At 27.8% G+C, this 24,281-nt stretch overlaps 1 protein-coding gene and 1 long non-coding RNA gene across 2 annotated transcripts; one reads left to right on the top strand and one right to left on the bottom strand.

The window, feature by feature from the left end:
- Nucleotides 1-565: 565 nt before the first annotated feature.
- LOC145757340 (uncharacterized) lies at nt 566-15,933 on the bottom strand. The gene is made up of 17 exons (XM_082572433.1): nt 15,805-15,933; nt 11,978-12,100; nt 11,308-11,409; nt 11,087-11,111; nt 10,727-10,874; nt 10,044-10,248; nt 9,501-9,682; nt 8,886-9,072; nt 8,223-8,496; nt 7,694-7,843; nt 6,886-7,052; nt 4,894-4,986; nt 3,558-3,763; nt 2,297-2,446; nt 1,824-1,978; nt 1,540-1,677; nt 566-1,191 (listed from the first exon to the last, which is right to left on the bottom strand). The coding sequence occupies exons 1-17, from the start codon at nt 15,890-15,892 to the stop codon at nt 792-794; spliced, it is 2,793 nt and encodes a 930-aa protein (XP_082428559.1). The 5' UTR covers nt 15,893-15,933; the 3' UTR covers nt 566-791.
- A 3,299-nt stretch (nt 15,934-19,232) lies between these two features.
- On the top strand, nt 19,233-22,662 carry LOC145763566 (uncharacterized). The gene is made up of 4 exons (XR_014288435.1): nt 19,233-19,383; nt 19,731-19,810; nt 21,807-21,868; nt 22,065-22,662. It is a non-coding gene; the product is annotated as an uncharacterized LOC145763566 (long non-coding RNA).
- Nucleotides 22,663-24,281: the final 1,619 nt, after the last annotated feature.

Consider the following 24,281-nt stretch of genomic DNA (forward strand, 5'->3'; position numbering starts at 1 on the left):
AACATTTTCGGCGGTAAGGCTAATAAACACGAACCAATGTAAATAGAAAATTCGTTTCTGCTAGGACCCTATATATACATATATTCCATAGACGCATAGCCGTGTTTTTATATAGATCGTATTAAATAAAACTGTAATCAGTCATTAAGACGGTCCTAATATATATTGAACATATTAGTATTGCTTTCGTTTTCGTATTTGCTTGTCTGTTAGAGTAAAATAATATAAATAAGTTAAAAATGTTTGTTTGTAAAACTCTTGGTGTTTGAAGTTTATTTGTCGACCTTGTTCTTTTAACACATAAATATTAAAGCTATAAATCCTAAGACTCTTTTGCAAATAGAAAATTTTACGCAGTTTTTGTAGTTTTATTGTCACTGAGTTTTTAATAACACGACACAATCGTAGAAATAACATACGTTGTAATTGTAAATACCTGCTTTTTTATTTCGAATTCTGTACATAAACATAAAAACAAAACAACATCAAGCATCGATAATAAAATAACAATTACAATAATAACTTCATGAATTAATTTTTTTTATTTATTTACATGTTTTGGGATGAAGTTTTTTCCTATAGACTTGAGGTAGTTTTTACAGATTGCTCGTTTAATAAAACACGTCGAAAACATAAAACGATTAGATATTGCGTAAAAAGTTATCATCTTTGCAATGGTGTGGTATTTCGGTTTCAATTTGAAGCGCTATTTGCTTAAATTAATCGTCTTTTTTACGTGAAAACGTAATTATGAGGTAAAGCGTGTGTTGAAAACGCTAAACAGTTGCTTTTTAAACTGGACTATTAGCGTGGCCGTTAGTAATAACAGTACTATCAGCCATGCCATCAATATTAACTGTAATATCGCCTGGAAATAGTCCAAGGTCACTGTTAGGTATATGTCCGTTACTGATAACAGTACCACTTCCCTCGTTGCTCGTAGGCGCTTCAGTGTTGTTCAAACCGGTTTGAACACAGCCGTTAGGTTGCGCTGTGGAGTTGTCACGTCTTCCGATATCAAGTTCGTATTGCGATGCGTCGAAATCTTCTAAGACTGAAATAGTTGAGCTTAGGTTGAGGTAAGTTCCGTTGTTTTTGCTGTCGAATGTTTGGTTGAGTTTGTCTTCGAGTTGGGTAAATGTTGGTCGTTTCAAAGCCTCCCATTCCCAACAGGACAGCATTATGGTGTATCTGAATAAAGTTAAGGGTCAAAATATGTTCTACATCAGATTATAAGTTCATCTTAATAAACAAAGTGCACATGGCTAATTATAACATAACCACTATTAAATTAAACTATAACCCTACTTGCCCTAATGATATCAATTAACTTAATCTACTACCCCGCTTGCCCTAACCATATAAATTAACTTAATCTACTACCCCGCTTGCCCTAATCATATCAATTAACTTAATCTACTACCCCGCTTGCCCTAACCATATAAATTAACTTAATCTACTACCCTGCTTGCCTAAACCATTTAAATGAACTCAATTATGATTACTAGTATACTTTTATAAAAATTAAACAAAACTTACAAATAATCACTGCATGAATGTGGACGTGGCATCCTGTATCCCTCTTTTAATGAATTATAGATTGACACTGGGTTCATTGAAGGATAAGGTGCGGAGCCCAGGGTCACCATCTCATATAATAATATTCCGAACGACCATCTAAAAATTTTAAAATAAAGTTTATTTATTTATTTTTTTAAGTATTCGTTTTATAATTTTAAAATATTCTTTTTTTTTACAAAAATATTTTTAGCCATGTTTTGAAATTATTTAAGTACCACAAGGTGATGCTAATAAGTACTTACACGTCACTTCTCCATGTAATGGGGCATTGACCCCCTGTCATTCGTTCGGGGCTTACCCATTTAAAGGGGACTCTTCTTTCTGTTGCCCCTTTAATCATCCCATATCTGTATACGTCATTTGCCAACCCAAAGTCTGATATTTTGCATTGTAAATCCTGTAAAAAGGGCAAGATAAACTTAACGCTAAAGTACGTGCTAAAATATTATTTACTTTTATTAAAAAAAATGTGTTGGTATGTCCTTCCATTGTAATTAAAGCTTTAATTAAAAGTCGATATAATATACTGGTTGTATATATTTTATTTAAAAATTATTATATATAAAAATTTGTAAATAATTGCAATAAAAAATCAATTTACTATTTTTTAACTCAGAATTAGACTACTTTTAATAAGATTTACAAACGTAATTTAATCTAAAAAACAAAATACAAAAAGCACTCTATATCATCATAAAAATGTTTATTCACTCACCTCTCCCACAAGTATATTCCTAGCTGCAACATCACCATGAATTACTTTCGCTTTTGATAGAAATCCTAACCCACTAGCTACTTGTCTTCCTATGTTGTTTAAATTTAACTCAGTGAATTCGTAGTTTGGGTCTTTAACATGCCAGTCAGGCTGTAAAAATAAAAAATTTAATGTTAATGTGGATGACGTATTTGAAATTTTTTAAATTTTTATACTGACTTAGTCATGATGAGTTAAAATCACATGTAATAATTTTTTTTTATATATATTTATCCTCATGTGAGAAGGTCGAATGCGCGACTTAGACATAGAGTAACAACAGTTACCTCGACCAAGTCTCGAGTTGACTTTAGCAGTTTGGGATTTTATATAGATAATAATTGCCCGATAGTTAAGCTGCTGATAAAGTGCTGACTAAGCAGAAGTTAATACCGTTTATAGCGCCTTACTCAAGTGCGCTACAGCATGAGAGCAGTGGGGATTGAACCCGCGACTCTATGATGGTGTAGCAAGTGTTCTTACCATACATCACGCTATTAATTCCAGGCAACTCGAGACTGGGTCGGAGTAACTGATGTTACTCTATGTTAAAGTCGCGCATTCGACTTTTCCACATCGAGAATAAAGGTATATACAAAAAAAATTGAATAACTGTGCTTACATTTTAGAAAATGGTTTTACATTTTTTCCATTGCGTTAATACATTGTAGAATTCAATATGTTACTATAAGTTAATAAATAAATTTATGCAAAAAATATCAAGGCGTTATTTTAAATATATTATACAAAAAAAATTAGTTTTTTTACTTTACGTGGTATATCTGAGTGTTATTTACTAGGCAAAATCTATTTTCCGACTTGTTTTTTAACCTTTAGTATTTGTTTGTATATAGACAAAGATATCTTTTAATCTAGAGTAAATTTGGGGTCAGAATTTGTGGTCACAGTGAGGGCAAAATTTACTTTCCTAGAAATTTTTTACAGGTTTTATCGAAATTTGATTATCAACAGTTAGCATTTACTAAAAATAAAACTATTTTTAAAGCCCCTTTGTATGATAATATTTAATTGTTTTGCGTTTGAAATGGAGAAAAATGTAAAATTCTTGTTACGAAATTTAGGAAAATTAATTTTTCTTATATATTTGCAATTAAAATTAAATTTCTTACCCAAAAACTTTAATTTTAAGATCTATTTTTTAAATTTCTTAAAATTTAAAAATTTCTCTTTGTCAAAAAATCAAAAAATATATTTTGCTTACATCGCGGGCCTTCCATAGAAAGTGCAACAAATCCCCGTATTTCATAAACTCGGTCACTAGGAGGGGTGATTTGGGGTCATCATGGTCACCCATACCCTCTGTACACACCCCTAACACCCCCATAACGTTGCTATGGTGACCTAGTGAGATTAGAAGACCCAGTTCGGCTAGAAAATCTTCTTGATGGATGGTTGAATAACAACATCCTTTAATTTAAAGTTTATTTATTTAGTAAAACTTAATACTCAGTTTAAGTTTGGTAGGTAAAGAATTAGATTTGTTTAAACAGACTTATATTTTGATCCATTTAAAAATTTTTTTTAGTATCTTTTAGTAGATTTTTAAAAGCTTGAATTATTTTTGGAGTTTCTGATTTTAAATCAGGTGTCAAGTTATGTTTTTGTTTTATCCGAATTATGTAGAAATTGGCGAAGTACAAAGAGTAAAAGTTTTTTTAATTTTTAAAACGTTTTTTATACAATTACTTTCAAGTGTAACGAAGTTGAAATTCATAAACATGCAAATTTTAAAATTTGGTTAGTCATGATATATTCATTTGGTTTAAAAATAGAAACTTGGTCTGTTCGATTTCCATAATTTCCAGACTGTTTCGTAATTTTTGGCAAGGACTTGTGTGAATTTATGTTTAAAGTTGTAGATACAAATGTCAAATAGTAAATGAGTTTTTTCGTAGAAACGTGGTCACTTTAATGTTTTTGTGGAATATTTAAAAAGTTAATTACAATTTTGCAGTAATGTTGTTTTACAATATGATTAAAGTATGACGTGTTACAAGGTTTATAAATAACACAAGTTGAAAGGGTCTAAACAAGGCATAAAACATTGTTTTTTTTTTGTTTTTTCTTCATACCCCCTTAAGAGAATAGGTTTTTGGATATTTTTATCGGGTAAGGGTGTGCGGTTTGGGACGTGTGTGAGCTATTCGTGAACGCCGGGCTCAAGGGCGAATAGTGTGGCAATGGTGCGGATTGAACCCGAAACCTTTCGGCTCGTAGTCCGATGCCATGACCGGTTTACCACACTACCGGACCAAAAACATTGTTCCAAAAAAAAAAAATTAATAGCCTGCCCTCTAATTAGCGTTTAAATTGTCGTAATATGATAGCAATTTAGAACTAATAATGTCAACCAAAACTGTAGTTTTTTTTTATTTTGTGGGCCTATAAATTAGACATATAATATCCACAAAGCCTTATCATTTATGTATAAGTAAATTAACTTACAAATATAACTGCTATAGTACGACAGGTTTTGTAGAGTATTATTTGGAAAATATATAGTTCAGTTTAGATATAAGATTTATACTATATTGTACCTGATAAGGACTTAACAGCAACAACTTTTTCCTTTCCGTCTTGATTCAAAATCGCTTTATGAACAACTCCAAAATTTCCCCGGCCGACAACACCTGATAGAATAAAAGCTTTATTTATTTGTGTGTTTATAGAAACGTCATTTTTTATACAGTCTTTAGATTAACACTTCACAGAATTCAATGTTTTTTACTCTGAAACGTTTTATCTCCTTATTAGTAATTTGGGTTAATTGTCCGTGGAATAATAGCGTTTGTTTAGCCAACAATGGAGCCGTGCCGATACCTTAAGTTGTCGTTATTGTTTATGGTATTGTTGTAAATAAAAGCAGAAAATGTCGCCGCCATTTCTTTGCTGTTACGGCCTTCATTTAAATCGTTATCTTAATATAAACCATAATAAATAGAGCGTCAGTTGTATAGGTAAGCGGGTTAATTTATTGAAAGAATTTTATCTGAAAACTTGCGTGAACTTTCTTGTATTTGGAGGTAGTTTTTTTCATGTCCACGGGCTGCTATGTCGTGATTTCTTATCAATTTCAAAACAATAATTTCGCTGAAATCTGGTTTGTGTGTTACGTTTTTGATACAGTTTTCTTTAATATTTTATAATATAAAATCCTTATTTTGGGTTCGCTTTTTTTACTGAATAAAATTAAAATAAATGCATAACTTTTTTTAGTAGGTTTAATATTAAATTTTATGGTTTCTATGTTATATTGTTTTATCTAATACATATTTGTTTAATTTAAGATTTAAAACTTAATCTTTAAATTTTCTTTTCAATTCAAAAAGTTATATTCGTATTAAAAATATATGTTTTTATTCTTGTTAAAACTTTCAAAATAATTGTAATTTAAAATAAGTATTTTGTAATCTTTTATTTTTATTAGACCTTGGGTTAAATTTGTATATTAATCTTATGTAATATCAAGTTTTCGTTGAGTATATTTTGGACATTAGTTCTACGTAAAAACTAATTCAAACATTGATAATATTAAAATTATATATTATAATTTTTTTATTATAGTAGTTATGGTGTATTTTTGTAATAATAATAATGATAGATTTTTTAAAGATGATATACTTAAAATTTTTCCTTTTAAAGATAAGGACTTCGTTCGAATAATGTCTAAAAAATTAAACTATAAACCCAATTTAATCTTCTATTCCACGAAGCCGTTGCCATTTGAAATATCGCAGAACTAACTGCGAAGAGTTTAAAATTTAAACAATGCCTGTAATGTGGTATCTTCTATTTATCCGACTTAAAAAAATTACCCACAAATACATACAATAAATAAAAAATTAAGATACGTCAAAAACTAAATTAAAATATGTGTTTTTCTAGTTTAAGTATAAGTCAAACTACAATACCTATAGGCTTATTAATTAATTCTTTCATGTTAAATGCCTTTAACTTATGGAGGGTTGATGTATATTTCTAATAATAGTTTTCCGAGTCATGTTACTCACATAAGTTCCCTAATTAATCATCGCACTATTGTGCCTATAGGGATGTCACTATGTTTAAAAACGGATTAAAATAAATTTTATAAAAATAAACACTTTTAAGCACAATGAAAATGACGATTATTTTAATGTTTTTGTGTGAATTACACAATTGTTCTTTCTTAATTTTAACTTCATTTATGTAATTTTTTTTTAAAGACTTTAAAGCTATTATTTTTTGTTACTTTTTAAATTTTTAAGTTTGTCCCTGACTTTTTAAAGCTCAATAGGTAAAAATGGCAACATGCAACATAATATCCTGGGTTGATTCCCTGATTTTATGTCTAAGCAACCTTCAAGAAAAGGCTGATTGTAATTACTCATACTGAACCAAAAAACCAGCGGTTTAATGATTAAACAAAATGGTCAATAATATTTAAAAAATGGACTTAGCTATATTAACAAATGTTACTTCATGTTTATGCTGTGAATTCAGCCTTTTTGCATCAAGGATAAATATATATAAAAAACAATTAGAGTTACCTTGTTGTTCTATATCCTCTCTCGCTATCTCCCATTTACTACCAAACACTTCTCCACCAACAGACACCATCCTATTTAACTGGTTGTTATTGGTGAAAACCAGTGGCATGGTGTAACCAGGTCCTGTTCGACCAGCAATAAATTTGGAGTGTTTAATTTCCAACGCTCTAAATATTAAAATAATTGATTTTTTTTACAGGATTTATAAAAATAAAAAATATAATCGTTTTTTTTAACAAAATATATACACACATCTTTTTGTTTAGTTTTTTTCCCGCGTTATTTAAAGTAATTAAAAGATTAACAACACATGATATATTGAAGCGACGGAAAAAGTGACAAAATCAATTTATTGGTTGAAAACATGTAATACATAATAACAGACCGGCAGCGTGGTGTAGTGGTAAGAACATTTGCTACACCACACATGAGGTCATGGGTTCAATTTCCACTTATCTCATGATGTAGCGCCCTTGGGTAAGACGCTATAAACGGTATGAACTCCTGCTGAGACAGCACTTAATCGGCAGTATAATTTCTGGTCAATTATAATCTATATTATATTCCAAACTACCACAGGCAACTCGAGACTGGGTCGGAGTAACTGATGTTACTCTACGTTTAAGTCGCGCATTCGACCTTCCCACATCGAGGATAAAGATATATACAAAAAAAAAGTTTTTAAGATTGTATAGCGCATAGTCACCAAATCTAGAATTATTGAGAAAAATTGTTTTACGTTATCAAAAAAAAAGAAATGTTGTTCAACTTAAAATAATTTGGTTTTAGTTCAAAATAAAAACCGAACCTTTTCTGTAGCACTCTGTATTTCCAAACCACAATCAAAACAATAAGAATAGAAATAACTGCTACCGGTATCCCAACACTTATCCCTATTATGAGTCTTTTCTCTGTGCATCCCGTGCCATTGATGTAACCATCGCCGTAATAACTATCTCTAAAAATTTTAACATGACATATTGAGATTAATTTATACCTCTGATGTTTGTGGTTTGTTGTTTAAGATGGTAAAGTTACATCTTTGCTTAAACTCTATATCTTTGTTACTGTTATAGTTGTTATATAGATTTAAATTAGGTTAATTGTATAGCCTAGTTATTATTACATGTTTGCTTACTTTTTAGTCTAAACTTTATGGATAAAATTTTAATGATTTTTAAAACCAAAGGTGCCTATAAGAATAAAAAGCATATAAGCTATACCAAAAACTAGAAAAGGGTAATTTATCGCTGAAAACATAACATTTTACTCGTTATAGAATTATCTTAAAATCCAATCTACATCCGCTTCAATAAAAATAATTTTTGATTACTCACGAGCAAAAGCACGTGACTCCAAGACTGGGTGGATCGTCATCAACACAATTAGCTTGGGAAGAACACGTGGTCTCGGTCACACCACGTGACTCACATGCGTTAAAGTTTTTACATCCCGTGCCATCATCCCACGTGACTGCTATTCCGTTGCCCTGGAAACCGGGGGAGCATTGACAGAATGCTTGTACATTGAGTGTCATGTTAGCGTCATTGCATGAAGCATTGGCGTCACAATAACGCGCGTCTTTTTCAGTAATTGCGCATGCGTCGATGTCTGTGTAAAAAATTTACTCAATTTGAAACAAAAATGTGTTGAATGTAAAATTATTGCTTGTTTAAGTTGCTTTTGAAAATATATATGCGCACCACAAACAGCAGTTTTAAATAATTTTGTATTCTTATTAATTGAACATATAGTGTCCACGAAAACTTATTACATATCGATTGTTTTTAGTTCAACGAAGGGATATTAATTAACATAACAAAGATTAACATTAAGTGGTGCAGTTGTCTTGGCCTTAATCTACGGACCGCAGGGTTTGGGGTTCGAACCGCACCAACGCTAAACTATTGACTCTGCAGCTCAACGTTTACTTATCCATTAAAAAGAACAAACATTGAAGTAATGGAAAAAAAAATTACAAATTGGTAATATCAACATACCTCTAACTTCGAAAAAAACGCTAGCTGCGTCTCCATAACTTTCACACTGTGTTCCACAATTCTCATGACTGGGTCGTTCTAATAGGGGATATAATGTTACTGTTACTGTCTGATTGTAGACTACTCCGACTACTGTGGTGTAATAATGGGGGTCACTGCCCTCGGGTTCAAAGTTTGACCTTCCAGGCTAAAAAAAATAAATATTACACTTTTAGGTAAAAGTGATAATTTGTTTGTTGTCTTATTTACTTGGCAAAACGTATATGAATTTACGTTAAGTAGACTAAAATTAAGCAAAATGGCGATTCTTCATATATTGCTTTTTGTAATACTATGTTCAAAAGTTAAAAAAAGTTATCAAACATCTTGTTCTAATGTTTTTTTGGTGCAAATATAATACCATAAACTAGAAAGGGTTTTGTACGGCTATAGGTTAATTAATTTAATTTTACAGCATTTCTATACCTACATAAATTATATTAACTTTCTTAACGTTGTTTACGCGTTATATTAAATATATACGCAATGAATGGCAACCAGTGGAATCAAACCCAGAACCCTGTGAAGTAAAGTTTAAAACATTACACTAACTAATACTTTTAAACTTTAACTTACTATTTGTGAGTTAATTAAGGATCCTTCTCCCTGAAAAGCCAACACATAACTTGTTACATTTCGACCTTGTACAACATCATGAGGTGGCAACCAGCTCAATATCACTGTCGCTGTGTTATCGTAGTTGTGACTTATATTGTAAACCCTAAAGTTAACTGGAGAACTGGACACAGTTGATAGTTCTGCAAAAAATTAAAGTTTTTTATATTTATATAACTTTAATGTTGACCTCACGACCTAAACATAGAATAACATTAGTTACCCCGTCCCAGTCTCGAGTTGCCTTTGGCAGTTCGAAATATTATCAATTTATAATTGCCCAATATTAAGTTTAGTTTAACGGTTTATAGCGCCTTACTTAAGGGTGCTACAGTATGAAAGTAGTGGGGATCGAACCAAAGACCTTATGCAGTAGATCTGGGTGTTCTTACCACTACATCAAGTTTTTATATTTTTTGTTATTTTAAATATCCTATTTTTATCATATTTGGGTTTTTAAAAAGGTTTGACCAAGTATATTAAACCGCAAAAATTTAAACTTACCGCTTATATTTTGATTGGCTGTGCAAAACTCATAAGCAACCAATCGGGACACGTTTAAGGTTTCGACTAAGTGATGACCGCAGTAAATTAAAACTTTCTCTGATCTAATAGTGGCTTGAGAATCAGGGGATAACCCAGAGTAAGGAGTTATTTCAAAGGTGTATTTGCGACCAAATTTAGTTGGCAATGTTATGTTGCGAACGTCCTATGTAAAAGTTATCAAATAATTAATAAAATTTATATACATAGGAGCTTGGTTAAAGTTATACGTCATGTATAACCATGATAAATAAACTGCTGTTAGTGGTGTGGCTAAATTTATCACTGGCAATTATCAGTAGGTAGTTGCGACCATATTACAACAAATAAAATGCCGACAGAAAGGTGGGCTATCGACTCTAGCAAAAAAGCAAACTTTTTCCCCCATTTCAATAAATAATTAACATTTTGTGTTTTTATGATGCTGTTTTAATTAGGCTAATGGTCGATCAAAAAATCATTAAGTTTTTCTTAATTTGTTCCTGAAATAACTTTTTTTTTAAAAGGCATGTAAAAAAGAACAACACAACAATTTGATTTGTTTTTAAATTACTTTAAAGAAAAAAAATTGAAAACTTATTTTTTTAAACTAACTAACTGTTATTTAAATTTATTTTCGATCAATTTTAGTTAAAAAAAGTTACCTTTTGCAAAACTTTGCAGTTATTCTGAAGGTCTGAGCAAAGTCTGCTAAAAAAACAATTTAGGTCGCCAAGTTCTTTCTTGCAAGGTGCACTACAATTTGTATAAGTTCCATTTATGTCATGAACCCAAATATTTTCACCTTCGCATCTGTAAAAAATAATTTAATATTTTTATTTAACTTTAGTTTTTTTTTATTATTAAATTTTAAATTTTATTTTTAACTACAACAATTTTTGCAACAAGTTATTTTCTGAATTTAACTATTTCTAAAATCATCAATTCTTGATTTAAAAAATAAAACTTTAAAGTTGTTAAAAAAAAAACAATGTTAAAAGAATTTAAAGATAAATTTAACTTACCCTGAGTCTTTTGGTAGCGGAATTACTAAAAAAAACAAAATTAAATATTACCAACAATTTTAAAAAACTTGGTAAAATTAACTCAATTATGTGTTTCAATTTTTATTTTTTTTATTTATTTTATAATCTTAAAAACTCACAAACTATGCACTACATATAAACCTTAGTAAAAGGTAATAGTACTATACGCTTTATAGTCGTTAAAATAATTTCTAATTTACCTCCACCGTTTCCAAAAGAAAAAATTGATCTTTTTGAGAAAGCCGCCAAACTTTTTTCATCTTTGTCATGGAAACAGTAAATAAATCCGTCTAATTTATTGTCTACAAAAAAATTTAGTTTTTGTTATTTTTTTAACAAATTTAAATAAGTTTTTCTACTGATTTGGAATCAACAGAGGTTATTTTAGGAAAATTTTTGTTACATTGGCCAAGTCGTGAGCTGACTGAGCTAGTTTTGAAATCTGAACTTTTAATCATTATTTGCCAAAGTTATTTGCCAAAACTTTTAATCATTATTTGCCAAAGTTTACCCTATACTCAAAGGCGACACAAAAGCAGTGGAAATCAAACCACTGGCATGCCTTTTTTAATTAATTTTTTCTTTGGTGTGAGATGCTCGACTTTACAGCCTTAACTTGTAGTAACATCAGATACCTCGACCCAGGCTGCAGTTGCCATTGACAGTTTGGATTATTTTAGATTATAATTGCCCGAAATTCACACTGCTGAACAAGTATTGGTTCAGCAGAAGTTTATACCGTTTATAGTACCTCAATTAAGGCGCTACACCATAAGGGATCAAACCCAAGACCTGATGTAGTAAAGCCAAGTGTTCTATTCGCTACAACACCCTGTTGGTTTTTCTTTTTTAAAAACATTAGTAACTAACCAGTTGGGACATGAACGTCCCAGGTATACGTTGTCGATATTTCGTAATCGTCCAATTTCGTGTAATCGGTTAAAGTAAAATTAACATGTTCAGTTAGATTGGATATCACTACGTTTGGTTGACCTAAAAAAGTGATTGTCAGTAAAGTTTGTTAGTCTTCTTTAAAATGCTAGTTTATATTATTTACAATTATTTAAATTTATTTTTTTAAACAAACGTAAAACTTAGGTCTTATTTTCAAAATTTAAGTAAAGTTAAATCATTTTAAAATTTCTTTTAAAATTATTATAGATGTTTTAAAAACACTGTTTTTTTCATTTGCAAAAGCCCAATCGTTTTGAAACAAAGCTTAAAATAGTTTTCGAAATAGGATTAAATTTGGTTGTATTGTGTGGTCTTAAACTATCCTTTCTCAATATTTTCACTTAATTCACAACACGTGAAAATAATCCAAGAGATAAACATTTGATTTTCTGCTAAATTGAGTTAAAACACACGATTCTTCATGGTTTAACCGCTTTTTGTTAAAGGGGGAATAGATAAACAATATTTGTGTAAAGGTGTTACTATTTTAAAACACAATACTTTTAAAATTTAGTCAAATATAATATACAGGTATTTTTTTTAAATTTTTTACACATTATGTTATTTTTTAAATTATTTTTTAATAAACAAAGGTTTATAAAATAAAATATCGCTTTACCAAAAATAAAATATCGCTTTTTTTTGTTACGTTATATTACAAAACACATTACTAAGAAAATCAAAATAACAATCACGTTTATTTTAACAATAAAAATAACATATGTTAATTATCAAATTAAAACGAAATGAGTTGTTTTATATAGAAAAAACGTATTGCACGTTATAGGTAGATAGGTTAATCATAATAAAAGCGTGTTATTCCTTTATCACAAACCGTTTAAGGTCGTATGAACGTTTAACACGTTGGATTAATGCATTTCACGTTTACTATTGATACATTGTATTGTTGTAGATATGTTTTTTATGGGCGTGTTAGTTTAAATGCGTTTTTGTATGTCATGTTTTTCACATCCTTTACCCTACATTTTGTAGTAAGACATTTACATTAATACCACGACCTATTGATACGTACATACATCCTTATTTAAACAATTTATCAATTTTAAACTAGGCTTTAAGTATCTCTATAAATGATAAAAGTTACCAAGTTGCCCAATTTAAACTAGTAACAGTTTAGTTTTTAATTTTTAAAAACGATATGACTTACCTATTAGTATGATCTAATAAAATCATATATATATATAAAGGAAAATTTTATTAAAATTTATATGTATTTAGAGAAATATATTTAATTTAAATTTCAATACTTGAATGGAATATTTAAATGAATAACATTAAACAGCTGCATTCAAAGATACAAAAACTAATTAATTTTGAATAGGCCTTTCAAAGATATGCATTTAAAGATACTAAAATTTATTCAATTTTGAATAGGCCTTTGAATTTAAAACATGGGAAATTTAAATATCGAATTATCTGATTGTCTAAATGTCATTGAAATTTAAATGATTTATTGAAAAACGAAAATAAATTCTAAGAACGAATTTAATGGTTTCAATCAACTGTGGAATTTAAGCTATTAACCACATAATTATTCTTTGTATATTAATCATTTAATATTTTGCAAAATGTGCCTTTTTTGGTTTATAATTTTTTAATTGGTCAAAATCTTTTTTTTTGAACTTTAATTTTATTCAATTTAAAATATTAAAAAAGATTTTACAAAAAAATTAAAGTTTTTGTAAAAGTCGTTCGTCTTGATTTTAATTAAGTAAAAACAATAAATATTTATATATTTGCGGCTTGTGACGTCATAATATAATAAATACTAAAAACGAATAATCAAAATACGAAATCTTCAAGTTCTAGAATTTTGGATATTTTATCTTTTTATCGAATATATACAAACTGTCTTTATTTATTTTGGTTGGTTTCTTTATTTTTACTTAGAATTTTGACTTTGGAAGATTTAAAAGGTTGATTTTGACTTAGTTTTTAATCTTTTTTGTGAATTTTTAATATTAAAACATTAAAATTTTATTTTTTTTTAGTAATTAAAAAAAATGGGCAAAAATTTTTAAAAAATTATAAGTCTGAAAAAAAAATTTAAAATTTTTTTTTTTCTTAAAATCTGTTTCATTTTAATTTTCACCTTAAGTTGCAGCTATTAATTAAAACAAAAGTTCAAAGGTTCCGGTAATAAAAGTTCAAAGGTTCCGGTGAAACAAGTGAATAATTGTTATTGTAAAAATCCAAAAAAAAATTTCAAATTTAAATTTTGCAAAAAAAAAATTTATTTTTTTTAAATAAAACTTAAAAATGTTCAAATTTTTTTTAAATTTTGTTTACTATAAAAAAAATGTTTTTAATTAAAATTTTCGAAAAATATTTTTGTTTAAAAAAATTCGATTTACTAGAATTATGATTTTGCACAAAATTTCTAAGTGTTAGTTTGTAATGCAACATTTTTAATCCAAAAACTACGTCATAAAGCCAACAAAAATGGCACAAGGCCAGCAATTACCAGAAGTAAGTATGTAATTTCTACTTGTAAATTGTTAAGCCCGTTAAAAAAACAATAATAGTTAAAATTTTGAGAATTTTTTTTTGTTTTGGAATTTCCCAAGTTGTGTTTAAGCAAATGCATTTATTTATTTACCAATTAAACAATATAAATGCATAAAATAATATAAAAAATATATCAAATTTGTAAATTAATTTTAGGCAACTAAAATTTACTTTTTACATTATAATAAAAAATTTATTAAAAATTATGAAAAAAATGATTGGTACATTTTTCAAAAGACTAAATAATATTATTATATGGTCACCATGCTTTATTTAAATTTCTTTATGGAGTTAAATAAAGACATTTTTCCTTTAAGTTTGTATAGATTAAGTTTAGGTGTTTATTTTCTATTTAAAATAAATTGCTCTATAATAAGGCTTATAATTCACTTGGATTATGGTAAATCCCAGTTTGTATAACAAAATTATAAATGTTTATTACTTAAATACTCTGGTCTTTATTTAACAAAAAAAAAATCATTTTTTATAATATTTCATGTTAAAAAATTTTGGTTGTTTTTTTTATAATTATTATTTTTTTTGTGATTTTAATAATTTAAATTCTCTTTTTAATAATTTTTTGTTTTATTTTAAATATGCAGCGTTAAAACGTTACGTAAAAAATCGTTTTTTATTTTTTTGATAACTTATCAAACTATTACTACTGTAAATATTATTAAATTTTTTTTCTGTATAAAGTCGAAACAAAACAATGTGCACGTATTTCGGCATAATACCGCGTAAGTGTGACGTCATAAGTCGCATTATGCTTTGGCAATCAAATCAGATCAATCAAACCAGGTTTAAAAAAATCATTTTTTTGGCTTTGTTTAGAATTTTGGTGAGATTAATAAATTCCGAATCGTAAACTTTTAACAAATCTGAGGTTGATCAGATTTATGTTAAATTGAATGGCCAACGGCAATTAAAGAGAAAACTCGAATTTAGGAATATGTTTTTTTAATGAAATGGTTTTATCATTTTTCATTGAATGATAGCTAATAATTACAAATATTTCAAATATTTTTTACAATAAATTTTATTTAAATTTCCGTACGAATATTTTACATTTTTGTAAACATATATATAACAATAGATTGTTCCTATATAAATATACAATATTAACATAGTAAATGTTTTCACAAATTTTTTGAATCTATAATGATAAAAAAAATTTTTTTTTTTGAATTAAAAATTAAAATTTCTAAACTTACCGTTATTGGCTCCAATACAGTTGGCTTGACTTCGCTGGCAAAAAATTAACAAAAAAGTTAAAATTATAAAAAATTTAATTTTTAACATTTTATTTATATTATTTTGTTCTTATAAGTAGAAAATTCATTCTCTAAAAATATAAAATAATCTTTTATTTTAATGTTTATTTTATTTGAAAATCAGTCAGTTTAATAAATTTATTATTGTTTGCAAATATTTGCATATTTTTATTTATCACTAAATTTTTTATTTTTAAAACATTTTTAAATTATTTTTTAAGGCTAATTAAAATGCTTAGATGCCGGTTAATTGCACACTAAAATATCAGTATTGCTTGCATTATATATAGGGAAAAACAAAACCGCAAAATATATTTTTTCTCAATATTTTTAGTTGCGTTTGGGAATTGCCTTTGAACTAAGATTTATGAAAATTGTATTTTGTACCGAATTAATTTAACTAATTGTTTTTTAATCGCAAAATGAATTTAAAATAGTTGCACGCTAACTTTATGTCAGCCGGAAACAGAGACACAACCCAATAAATGTCATTTGAAAAATGATCAGAAATTCTTGGCACTTAAAGCACTTTAGTCTGATTACAATTACTAAGCATTTTTGATTCTCAAAATTAATATTTTTTCTTGTAAAAATTTCTAGGAAACATGTACTTTGTGCTGGTTAATTTATTTTTAATTAAATACATTTTTTTAGTAATATATTCCTTTAGTAATATATACCCTTATTTGTGCTGGTTAATTTATTTTTTTAATAAATTGCATTTTTCAATAATCTATACCCTTATAAATTTGAATAAATAAATTTTAATGGAAATTTTAAAAGACTTCGAATATCTTGTTTACCGCTTTAGCCTCAACGAAATTTTTATTCTATGAGGTCAGTTATTCAATTCTAGTGTTTCGTTATTATTTGCCACTAATAACGTCACAATCTCAGTTGTTACGTGCGATCCTAATTGTTAATTTCAGCTGAGGTTAATTCTCAAACGCCTTAAAACCTCGGTTGGAATTATTTTTAATTGAAATTACTGACATTTTTAAATATTAGTGGTAATGTCTATTCAATTTTTTATGTCGGAGAAATTCAATTCACTTTTTAAACAATATTATATGCAAATATCATATTCTATAGATATTTAAAAAAACATTTTTCTAGCTGGTATTTTGTTAAAAATTAGGTAAACAACTATATTTAAAAAACACAGGAATTTCCATGTTTTTAGCTTTATGATATTACCTATTTATAACACACACTATACTACTAACATTGACTTATAAATCTAACTTTGATTCGAACTGCAATTTTCTCTTTATGCAGGTATGTCAAAAAAACTTTTATATCACTTCGTCATATCGTTAATAACACCGCTTTACAAGCGTGATTGATTAGGTAAAGATTAGGCTTCGACAGTTGCTTGCGTTTTTCGTGATTTTCTCTCAAAAAAGGTGATTACTTTAGTAATGTTTTTACTGTTATTTAAATGGGTAAGAGTTTTTTTTTAAATCGTTTGAATGTATTTAAATTAAAAATGAAATTTTATTTAAAAATTAAATCTAAAAAACTTAATTTTTTTTAAATTCTTAAACAAAAGAGTTTTAAAAATTTATAAAAAAAGAAGAAAACTTAATTTAAAAATAAATAAATAAAAATTTCTGTGTTTTCTTTCCTGTAGTTTTTTTTTTATAGAAATCGTGTTGTTTATTAAAAACAAAGTGATGAGAAATATTTATTTATTATATTTGCGGTTTATAAAGTTTTTTAATCGTTTTTTTATTACCGGCTTTTCTTCAGCTCCCGCTAACGGTAGAAAAATTACTGTTTTGTAATAATTAATATTAAATTTCCTATTTAAGTTGTTGTTTGTGCTGACAAGAAGTTGCAGACAAAATATGAACGATTTGGACATTTTGTTAAAAGAATATTTATTTTCAACCTAAGTAACTTAATATTTTATTAAATTTAATCTTCTGTTAAAATTGCAAGGTTAAAAGACATGTATAAAGCTGTCTTTTAACTATGTTCAAGGCCTAATACGGGACGTGTATAATTTGTCTTTCATTTGCATAAGGACGACTTCTGGTTGCCATTGACTACCATTCGCAGGACGACGACTTCTGGTTGCCATTGACTACCATCCGAAGAAAGACGACTTCTGGTTGCCATTGACTACCATCCGAAGAACGACGACTTCTGGTTGCCATTGACTACCATCCGAAGAACGACGACTTCTGGTTGCCATTGACTACCATCCGAAGAACGACGACTTCTGGTTGCCATTGACTACCATCCGAAGAACGACCACTTCTGGTTGCCATTGACGACTATCCTCGGGACGACGACTTTTGGTTACAATTGATTATCATCGTGACCATTTTTATGTTAATGTTAGATGAAGGTGTGTCAAGTTACATTTTTGCTGTTGGATGAAGGTGTGTCAAGTTACATTTTTGCTAAACAAAGAAAAAAGTTTGGGTATTAATTTTCAACGCTGTTTTATATACCTGATATTGTATTTTATTCTTTTAAAAAGGTGAAACTACAGTAACCTGACTTTATTGTTTAACGACAAAAACATTGTAATACAGTTATCGAGGAAATTCAATAGTATAAATATGTTTTGAAGTTTAAAAAAATGTCTTAGTATTATTAAAGAGTATAAAAAAATTAATATGTAGGTAAAGAAATTATTATGGTCGGTAGGTAACAACGTCAGTTTAAAATTTTTAAATATAACTTTGTTGTTATACTATAAGAATATATAAGGTACAAAAATGATAGAATATTTTTTACGAAATCTTCGTAAAAATTTACGAAATCTTACGTAACTTACGCAAACTCACATACGTGTGAACGACTCTGTTCATTTTAAAAGGTTGCACAATCTTGCACTACGTTACGTTGCGTACGCCGTGTGAACGGGCCTTAAAGCGCAATAAATATCATTGCGAAAGTCTTTGTTTAACGAATCAAAAATTAACAAACCATAAAAATATCTAGGCCCATATTTGATTTACATCAAACAGTTTAAAAGTAAAATATTAATTATTACTCAAAATAAATAATCCGTACCACGCAGTTAAAATGTTTATAGCACTTACTGGAGCCACAAACAGTTTTGTGAATGTTTAATAGAAATTTATTATTTGTTCATTAAAAGTTTTGTTAATTTTTCAACTTACAATTTATTCCCTGTTGCATTTCATCATTTAAAATGTCACGTAGGCTTTTCATTTTTGCTTTAAGATTCAAAAAAATACTTTATACCAAATTATTAAATAAGTGAGCTCGGCGATTTTAGAAGCATAAAAGATTAAATAAAATTAATTAAAAAATTGGAGTCATTAAAATTGTGGTTTTTACTTTAAGGTAACTGTAAAACTTAGGTTTAGGCCATTTGGGGAATTATTAAACAGCTCAAAATTTTTACGTTAAAATATCGTTTATATTTATAGCAATAGACTAGAAGTAAAGGTTAAATTGTTATAAATGATTGTGGACACACTGTTAGGCAAGTTGTATTACATTTACTAAATAGGAAAAGTGATTTTGAAGAAAAACGTAAGTTTCTTACAAATTAATTATTTTAATATTTTATATTTTTATTAAATATTAAAAATTAGTTTTGACTAGGAATTTTACTTGTAAAATTTAAAAAAATTATATTAAACTACGAGTTTGTAAACGTTTATTACATAGGCATAGTTTGCGCATGCGCGGATTTGGTTCCGCTTTCGTACTTTAATTTCTAAAATAAAATAAAATCAGTTTTATCTAAAAATGTCTCTTTTTCCGCAAATAATTGAATATTTAAAAGCCATTTTAATCCCAACTGAGGTAAAACGTCTTTTCAGTATAAAATCAGAGTTATACTGTAGTGACTAAATGTGTTTTTACTTTATGTTTAGGTAGAAAGGCTTGAAGCTTTTCTGAAAACCGATTTTTTGAGAGGAGCAAATAATTTTACGGTTTGCATTTATATATTCAGGTAACTAAACTATACTTTAAAAATAAAAATCTAAAATGCTTAAGTTCAAGTTCAAACGACAAATATTTGAAAATAAAAATAAGACACAGAGTTTTAGAGTTTCCTAACTATTAAACTTGCTAAAACTAAACCCTTTTGTTTATACCCCTTTTAAACTAAATCTTCTGACATTTAAACCCTCCTTAATCCCCATACATTTACACACAACCTAATCCCGCTACTTGATTAACTTAAAACTAAACCTACTTTTGAAAGAACCACTAATAATTAAAACCTATCCAACTCAACCATCTTTTCATTTTTTTATATCTTATTTCACTCATTCAATTTCTGAAAAAAAAGGTTTAAACAAAAAGGTTTAAAAAAGCAGTTTTTTGTAAGGTTCAAATGTAAAAGTTTTCCAAAAAATAGTTTAAAAAAGGGAGTGTAAATAAAATGGGTTTAAATTAAGAAGTTTACTTGTAAAGTACCTAATCAAATGTGCTAAAATATAAGGGTTTTAATGTAGAGGGTTAGTTGTATAGAGTTCAGCTAAAAGGAGTTTCTAATAATTAGGTTTAGTTTAAAATTAAAGGCGTTCAGATGTAAGATGTATAAATGTCATAAATACATTTGTAAACGGTTAAAATAAAAGAGCTTAAATTAAGAGGTTAATATGAAATAGGTTTAAAAAGAAGTTTAGATATACAAGTTTTAATGTAGGAAGTTTTTACGTTTGCAGCCACTTGAAGATTTCCAAACAAAAGTAAAATAACATAAATTGTAAATTGGTGAAGTTGTAATTTTTTTCCAACTATACGGTATTTTGTAATATAAGACTGTTAGGTAAATTGGTGAAGTTATACTTATTTTCCAACTATACGGCATTTTGTAATATAAGACTTATTCAATATGGTTTATATAGTACATTTTTTATACAAAAAAATCTAAAAACATTTAAAGTGCCATTTAGACATTACTTTTCTAATAAAATAATTTAGTGTTACAAGCTAACAATAAAAATATCAAGCAAAAAATTGATTTAAATAAACGCCTTAGAAACAATAAATAAACTTTTTGCAAGGTGTAAAAATAATCCGTATAACATATAGTTAAAAAGGGTACCATTAAAAAGCCAAACTTATTTCCACTAAGATTATATTAAACTTATAAAAAGATCACTGTAAGAATAGTATTGCTAAAAAATTGCATAAATAACAAATCCATATCCAATCTGTTAATCTTTTATTAATCTTGCACAATAGTGCAACAAATAATATTTCTGTTAAGCTGTTTAAAGAGAAATTTTATATCAAATTTAAAACAAGTACTTAACAGGATCTTATAGCATATATATAGTTGCCTTAAATTTAGGCTAAGGATTTGGATAAGAGTATTTAAATAAGAGAGATTTAATATCGAGGTTTAAAAGTAAGGAGTTTAAACAAATGGGTTCAAAAGTAAACCATTTCGCTTAGGGGTTTGGGTCATGTATGTTGTTCGGTTTTAGACAAAACATAATTTTACTACGGGTCTCTTAAACTAGTATGTAGTAATTTTATAGCTAATTTATAGCTGATTTATAGTAATTTTATAGCTGATTTATAGCTGATGTTTATTATTTATTGCATTTTATGTTTAATATTTGCACTCTTACAAGTAGAAAGAACACATAAAAATTTGACACAAAACATAATTATTCGAGAGATTTTTTTCCTATTGTAAACGGCACGTTTTTTTAGTAGAACAGGACAACATACGATACAGGGGTTTTAAACATAACAGAGTTGAAAGGGCTATATATATTTGTTTACAAGTTCCTTCGTTTATAGCCAAGTTTTATTGTAGTATAACATAAATTGTAAATTTGCAACTTATAATTTTTGAATGGCAGTCATTTAAATTTATGAAACTAATAAATTTGTAAACCGTTGTAATTATAGTAATGCTTAAACAATAATTAACTAGCAAGTTGTAATGTATAAGCACTTCAATGGAATATATGTTTTGTTTCTAGCAATCCTAATGATGCTGGAAACAACCCAGTAAACATGGCTTACGTAAGCGATCAAAGACTGGGTAAGAAATGTGATTACGATGACTCTTCTGTTAAAACTGGTGTTTATATAATGTTACACATAAGGAAATTGTTATACCAAATGCCTTTTACATACTAGTATTGCTAAATTTAACGTATTACTTCAGGAAAGTAACTAAGCTTTTATTGAACATTTTAAATTGTAATAAAGCCAAAATTGTTTTGTAATTATTTTAGACTTTGCTATTGGATTTAAACGTGAGATTATTTTTAAAAATGAGCCAATGGACGACCTGGTAACGCAAATAGCAGAAGAAATTATGGATGACATCAACAATGGGCTATTTTTTTTGTTTAGTTAAATGCAGAAGGCATTTATCTGATTTCTAACTATAAATTTATCCAACTGCCAAACTATAAATGCATGCTATTTTACCATATTTTTTACGTTTAACATTACTTACTACAAACATCTGAAATATGGTCATTTTTTAAATATATTTTTTTTAAATTTGGAATTATAGAATTTTTTAACTTCGTAGTTGCTTTAGGTGTTTCCATTTTTGCTGCCATTGTTCGAATAAAATTTCTAAAACAATTTATTTGCGTTAAAATGTAGAATGAAAATTTGTATTGCGTTTGCGAGTATTAAAAAAAAAGTTAAATCTTATTTAGTTAGCACTTAAACTTTAAAACCAAAAATATCAATGAAATTAAAAGGATGACTATATGTTTGATTCATTGTAGTTTATTGCGCATAAACTAACTTTTTATTGACATTAGAAACAATTTAACATATTTGGTTGGAATTATTTGTTATCGTTTTATATTTCATTAAAACTTAATATTAACTCCTATATTAATACTTATTTTCAAGACATATTTCACTTTTCAACTTGTTTTTAAAATCTGTGGTATTTTTTTGAAATCATAGTGTTAGTGTATTGTTTTGTATTATTTTTTAAATGTAATGTAACCTTAGCAGAAAAAATAAATAAATAAACTTAGTTAATTTGGGTTTTGTTATTAACTAGTTAAATTTACAAAAATGCATGGCTTTAACATATAAAGTTAAAACATATATTTTTTATAAATAAATTCATTTTTAATTAAAAAAATATACCAAAACTATAGGACTTAAATTTAGCTATTTTTAATTTTTGGTAATGTAGATTTAGAAAAGCGCATTTTTGTTCGAAAACAACGTTTTTTAAATCGTAAGATGTCAATGAACCATACAAAATTTGTATATTTAAGACATTTTTGGTACTTACGTACTTTATCTAACAAAAGCACATTAATGTAACAAAAGTTAAAAGATCCGTTTATAATTTTTTTTAAGTTAACTTAAAAGTTAAATTTTAACGAGAAAGTCAACTTCGTTAATCAACGCATTAACGGTTTGGTGCCCACCTTTGGTTAAATTTTTCTTAATGTCGCCGATGGTAAAAAGTTTTTGAATTTTTTTAAGGAAAGGGTGTGCTGTTGTGTTGTGTTTAAACTATCTGTATTCGGCATAAGGGCGAATAGTGTGGCATTTATGCGGCTCAAACCCGAAACCTTTCGGCTTGTAGTCTGCTATGAACAGTATACTACAATACCAGAAAAAATTTTAAGATTACGGTAATACACGATTTTATTTTGTAAAACCCACTGACAAAATCAAATTATCTTATTAAAATATTAAAAAACTTGCGGATAAATTTAAAATAAAATGACTCACTAACGTTTAATGAAGCATTTCATGAATCAGCGATTTAAATTTCGCAACACGGAAAAAAAATGCAAACGAAAAATTTTGATGATTCTGAGAAAATTAGGAAAAAAATTTGAATACGTTTTAATTCTGACTAAGAAAAAGTTTAGCGTTAGTTTAAAATGAACTAGTTAAATATATACACAAGGTTTTAGGCTTTTGAATATGCTGGGTTTTAGGACTAAATATTACTAAATACCGGCAGCGTGGTGTAGTAGTAACTAGTAAGAACACTTGCTACACCACCATGAGGTCGTGGGTTCAAACCCCACTGCTCATATGTTGTAGCGCCATTTTAGTCTAAGGAAGGGCAGTTTTCGACGAAATCTCGTGCGTGCAAGCGTAAAAATTGGCGTGTCCGCGCGTGCACACGTACTAACAGATTAAAATTTTCAATCTACGCGTGCACGCGTGATTTATGTTAGCGTATTTACCTTTAATTTTGCATTTACTTTTAAAGCCAGGCGTGCAAAAGTAACAGAGTGCAAAGTTAAATATTGACAAAACTAGCAAATAGGTTTTGTTAGTTTGCGGCACACCACGTGGCTTGGTGGTTAGTTACATTGTTTGCTTAATTGAAATAAGTTATGTATTTGTATAACCACTTATAAAATTGACAGTTTGGTAAATTGTGTAAAAAAATAGCAAGTTAGCATAATTTTTAATAAATTGATTTACGCATGTACTTTTACTTTAAG

This window comes from Corella eumyota, chromosome 1 (genome assembly GCF_963082875.1).
Source record: "Corella eumyota chromosome 1, kaCorEumy4.1, whole genome shotgun sequence".
Taxonomy (NCBI): Eukaryota; Metazoa; Chordata; class Ascidiacea; order Phlebobranchia; family Corellidae; genus Corella; species Corella eumyota.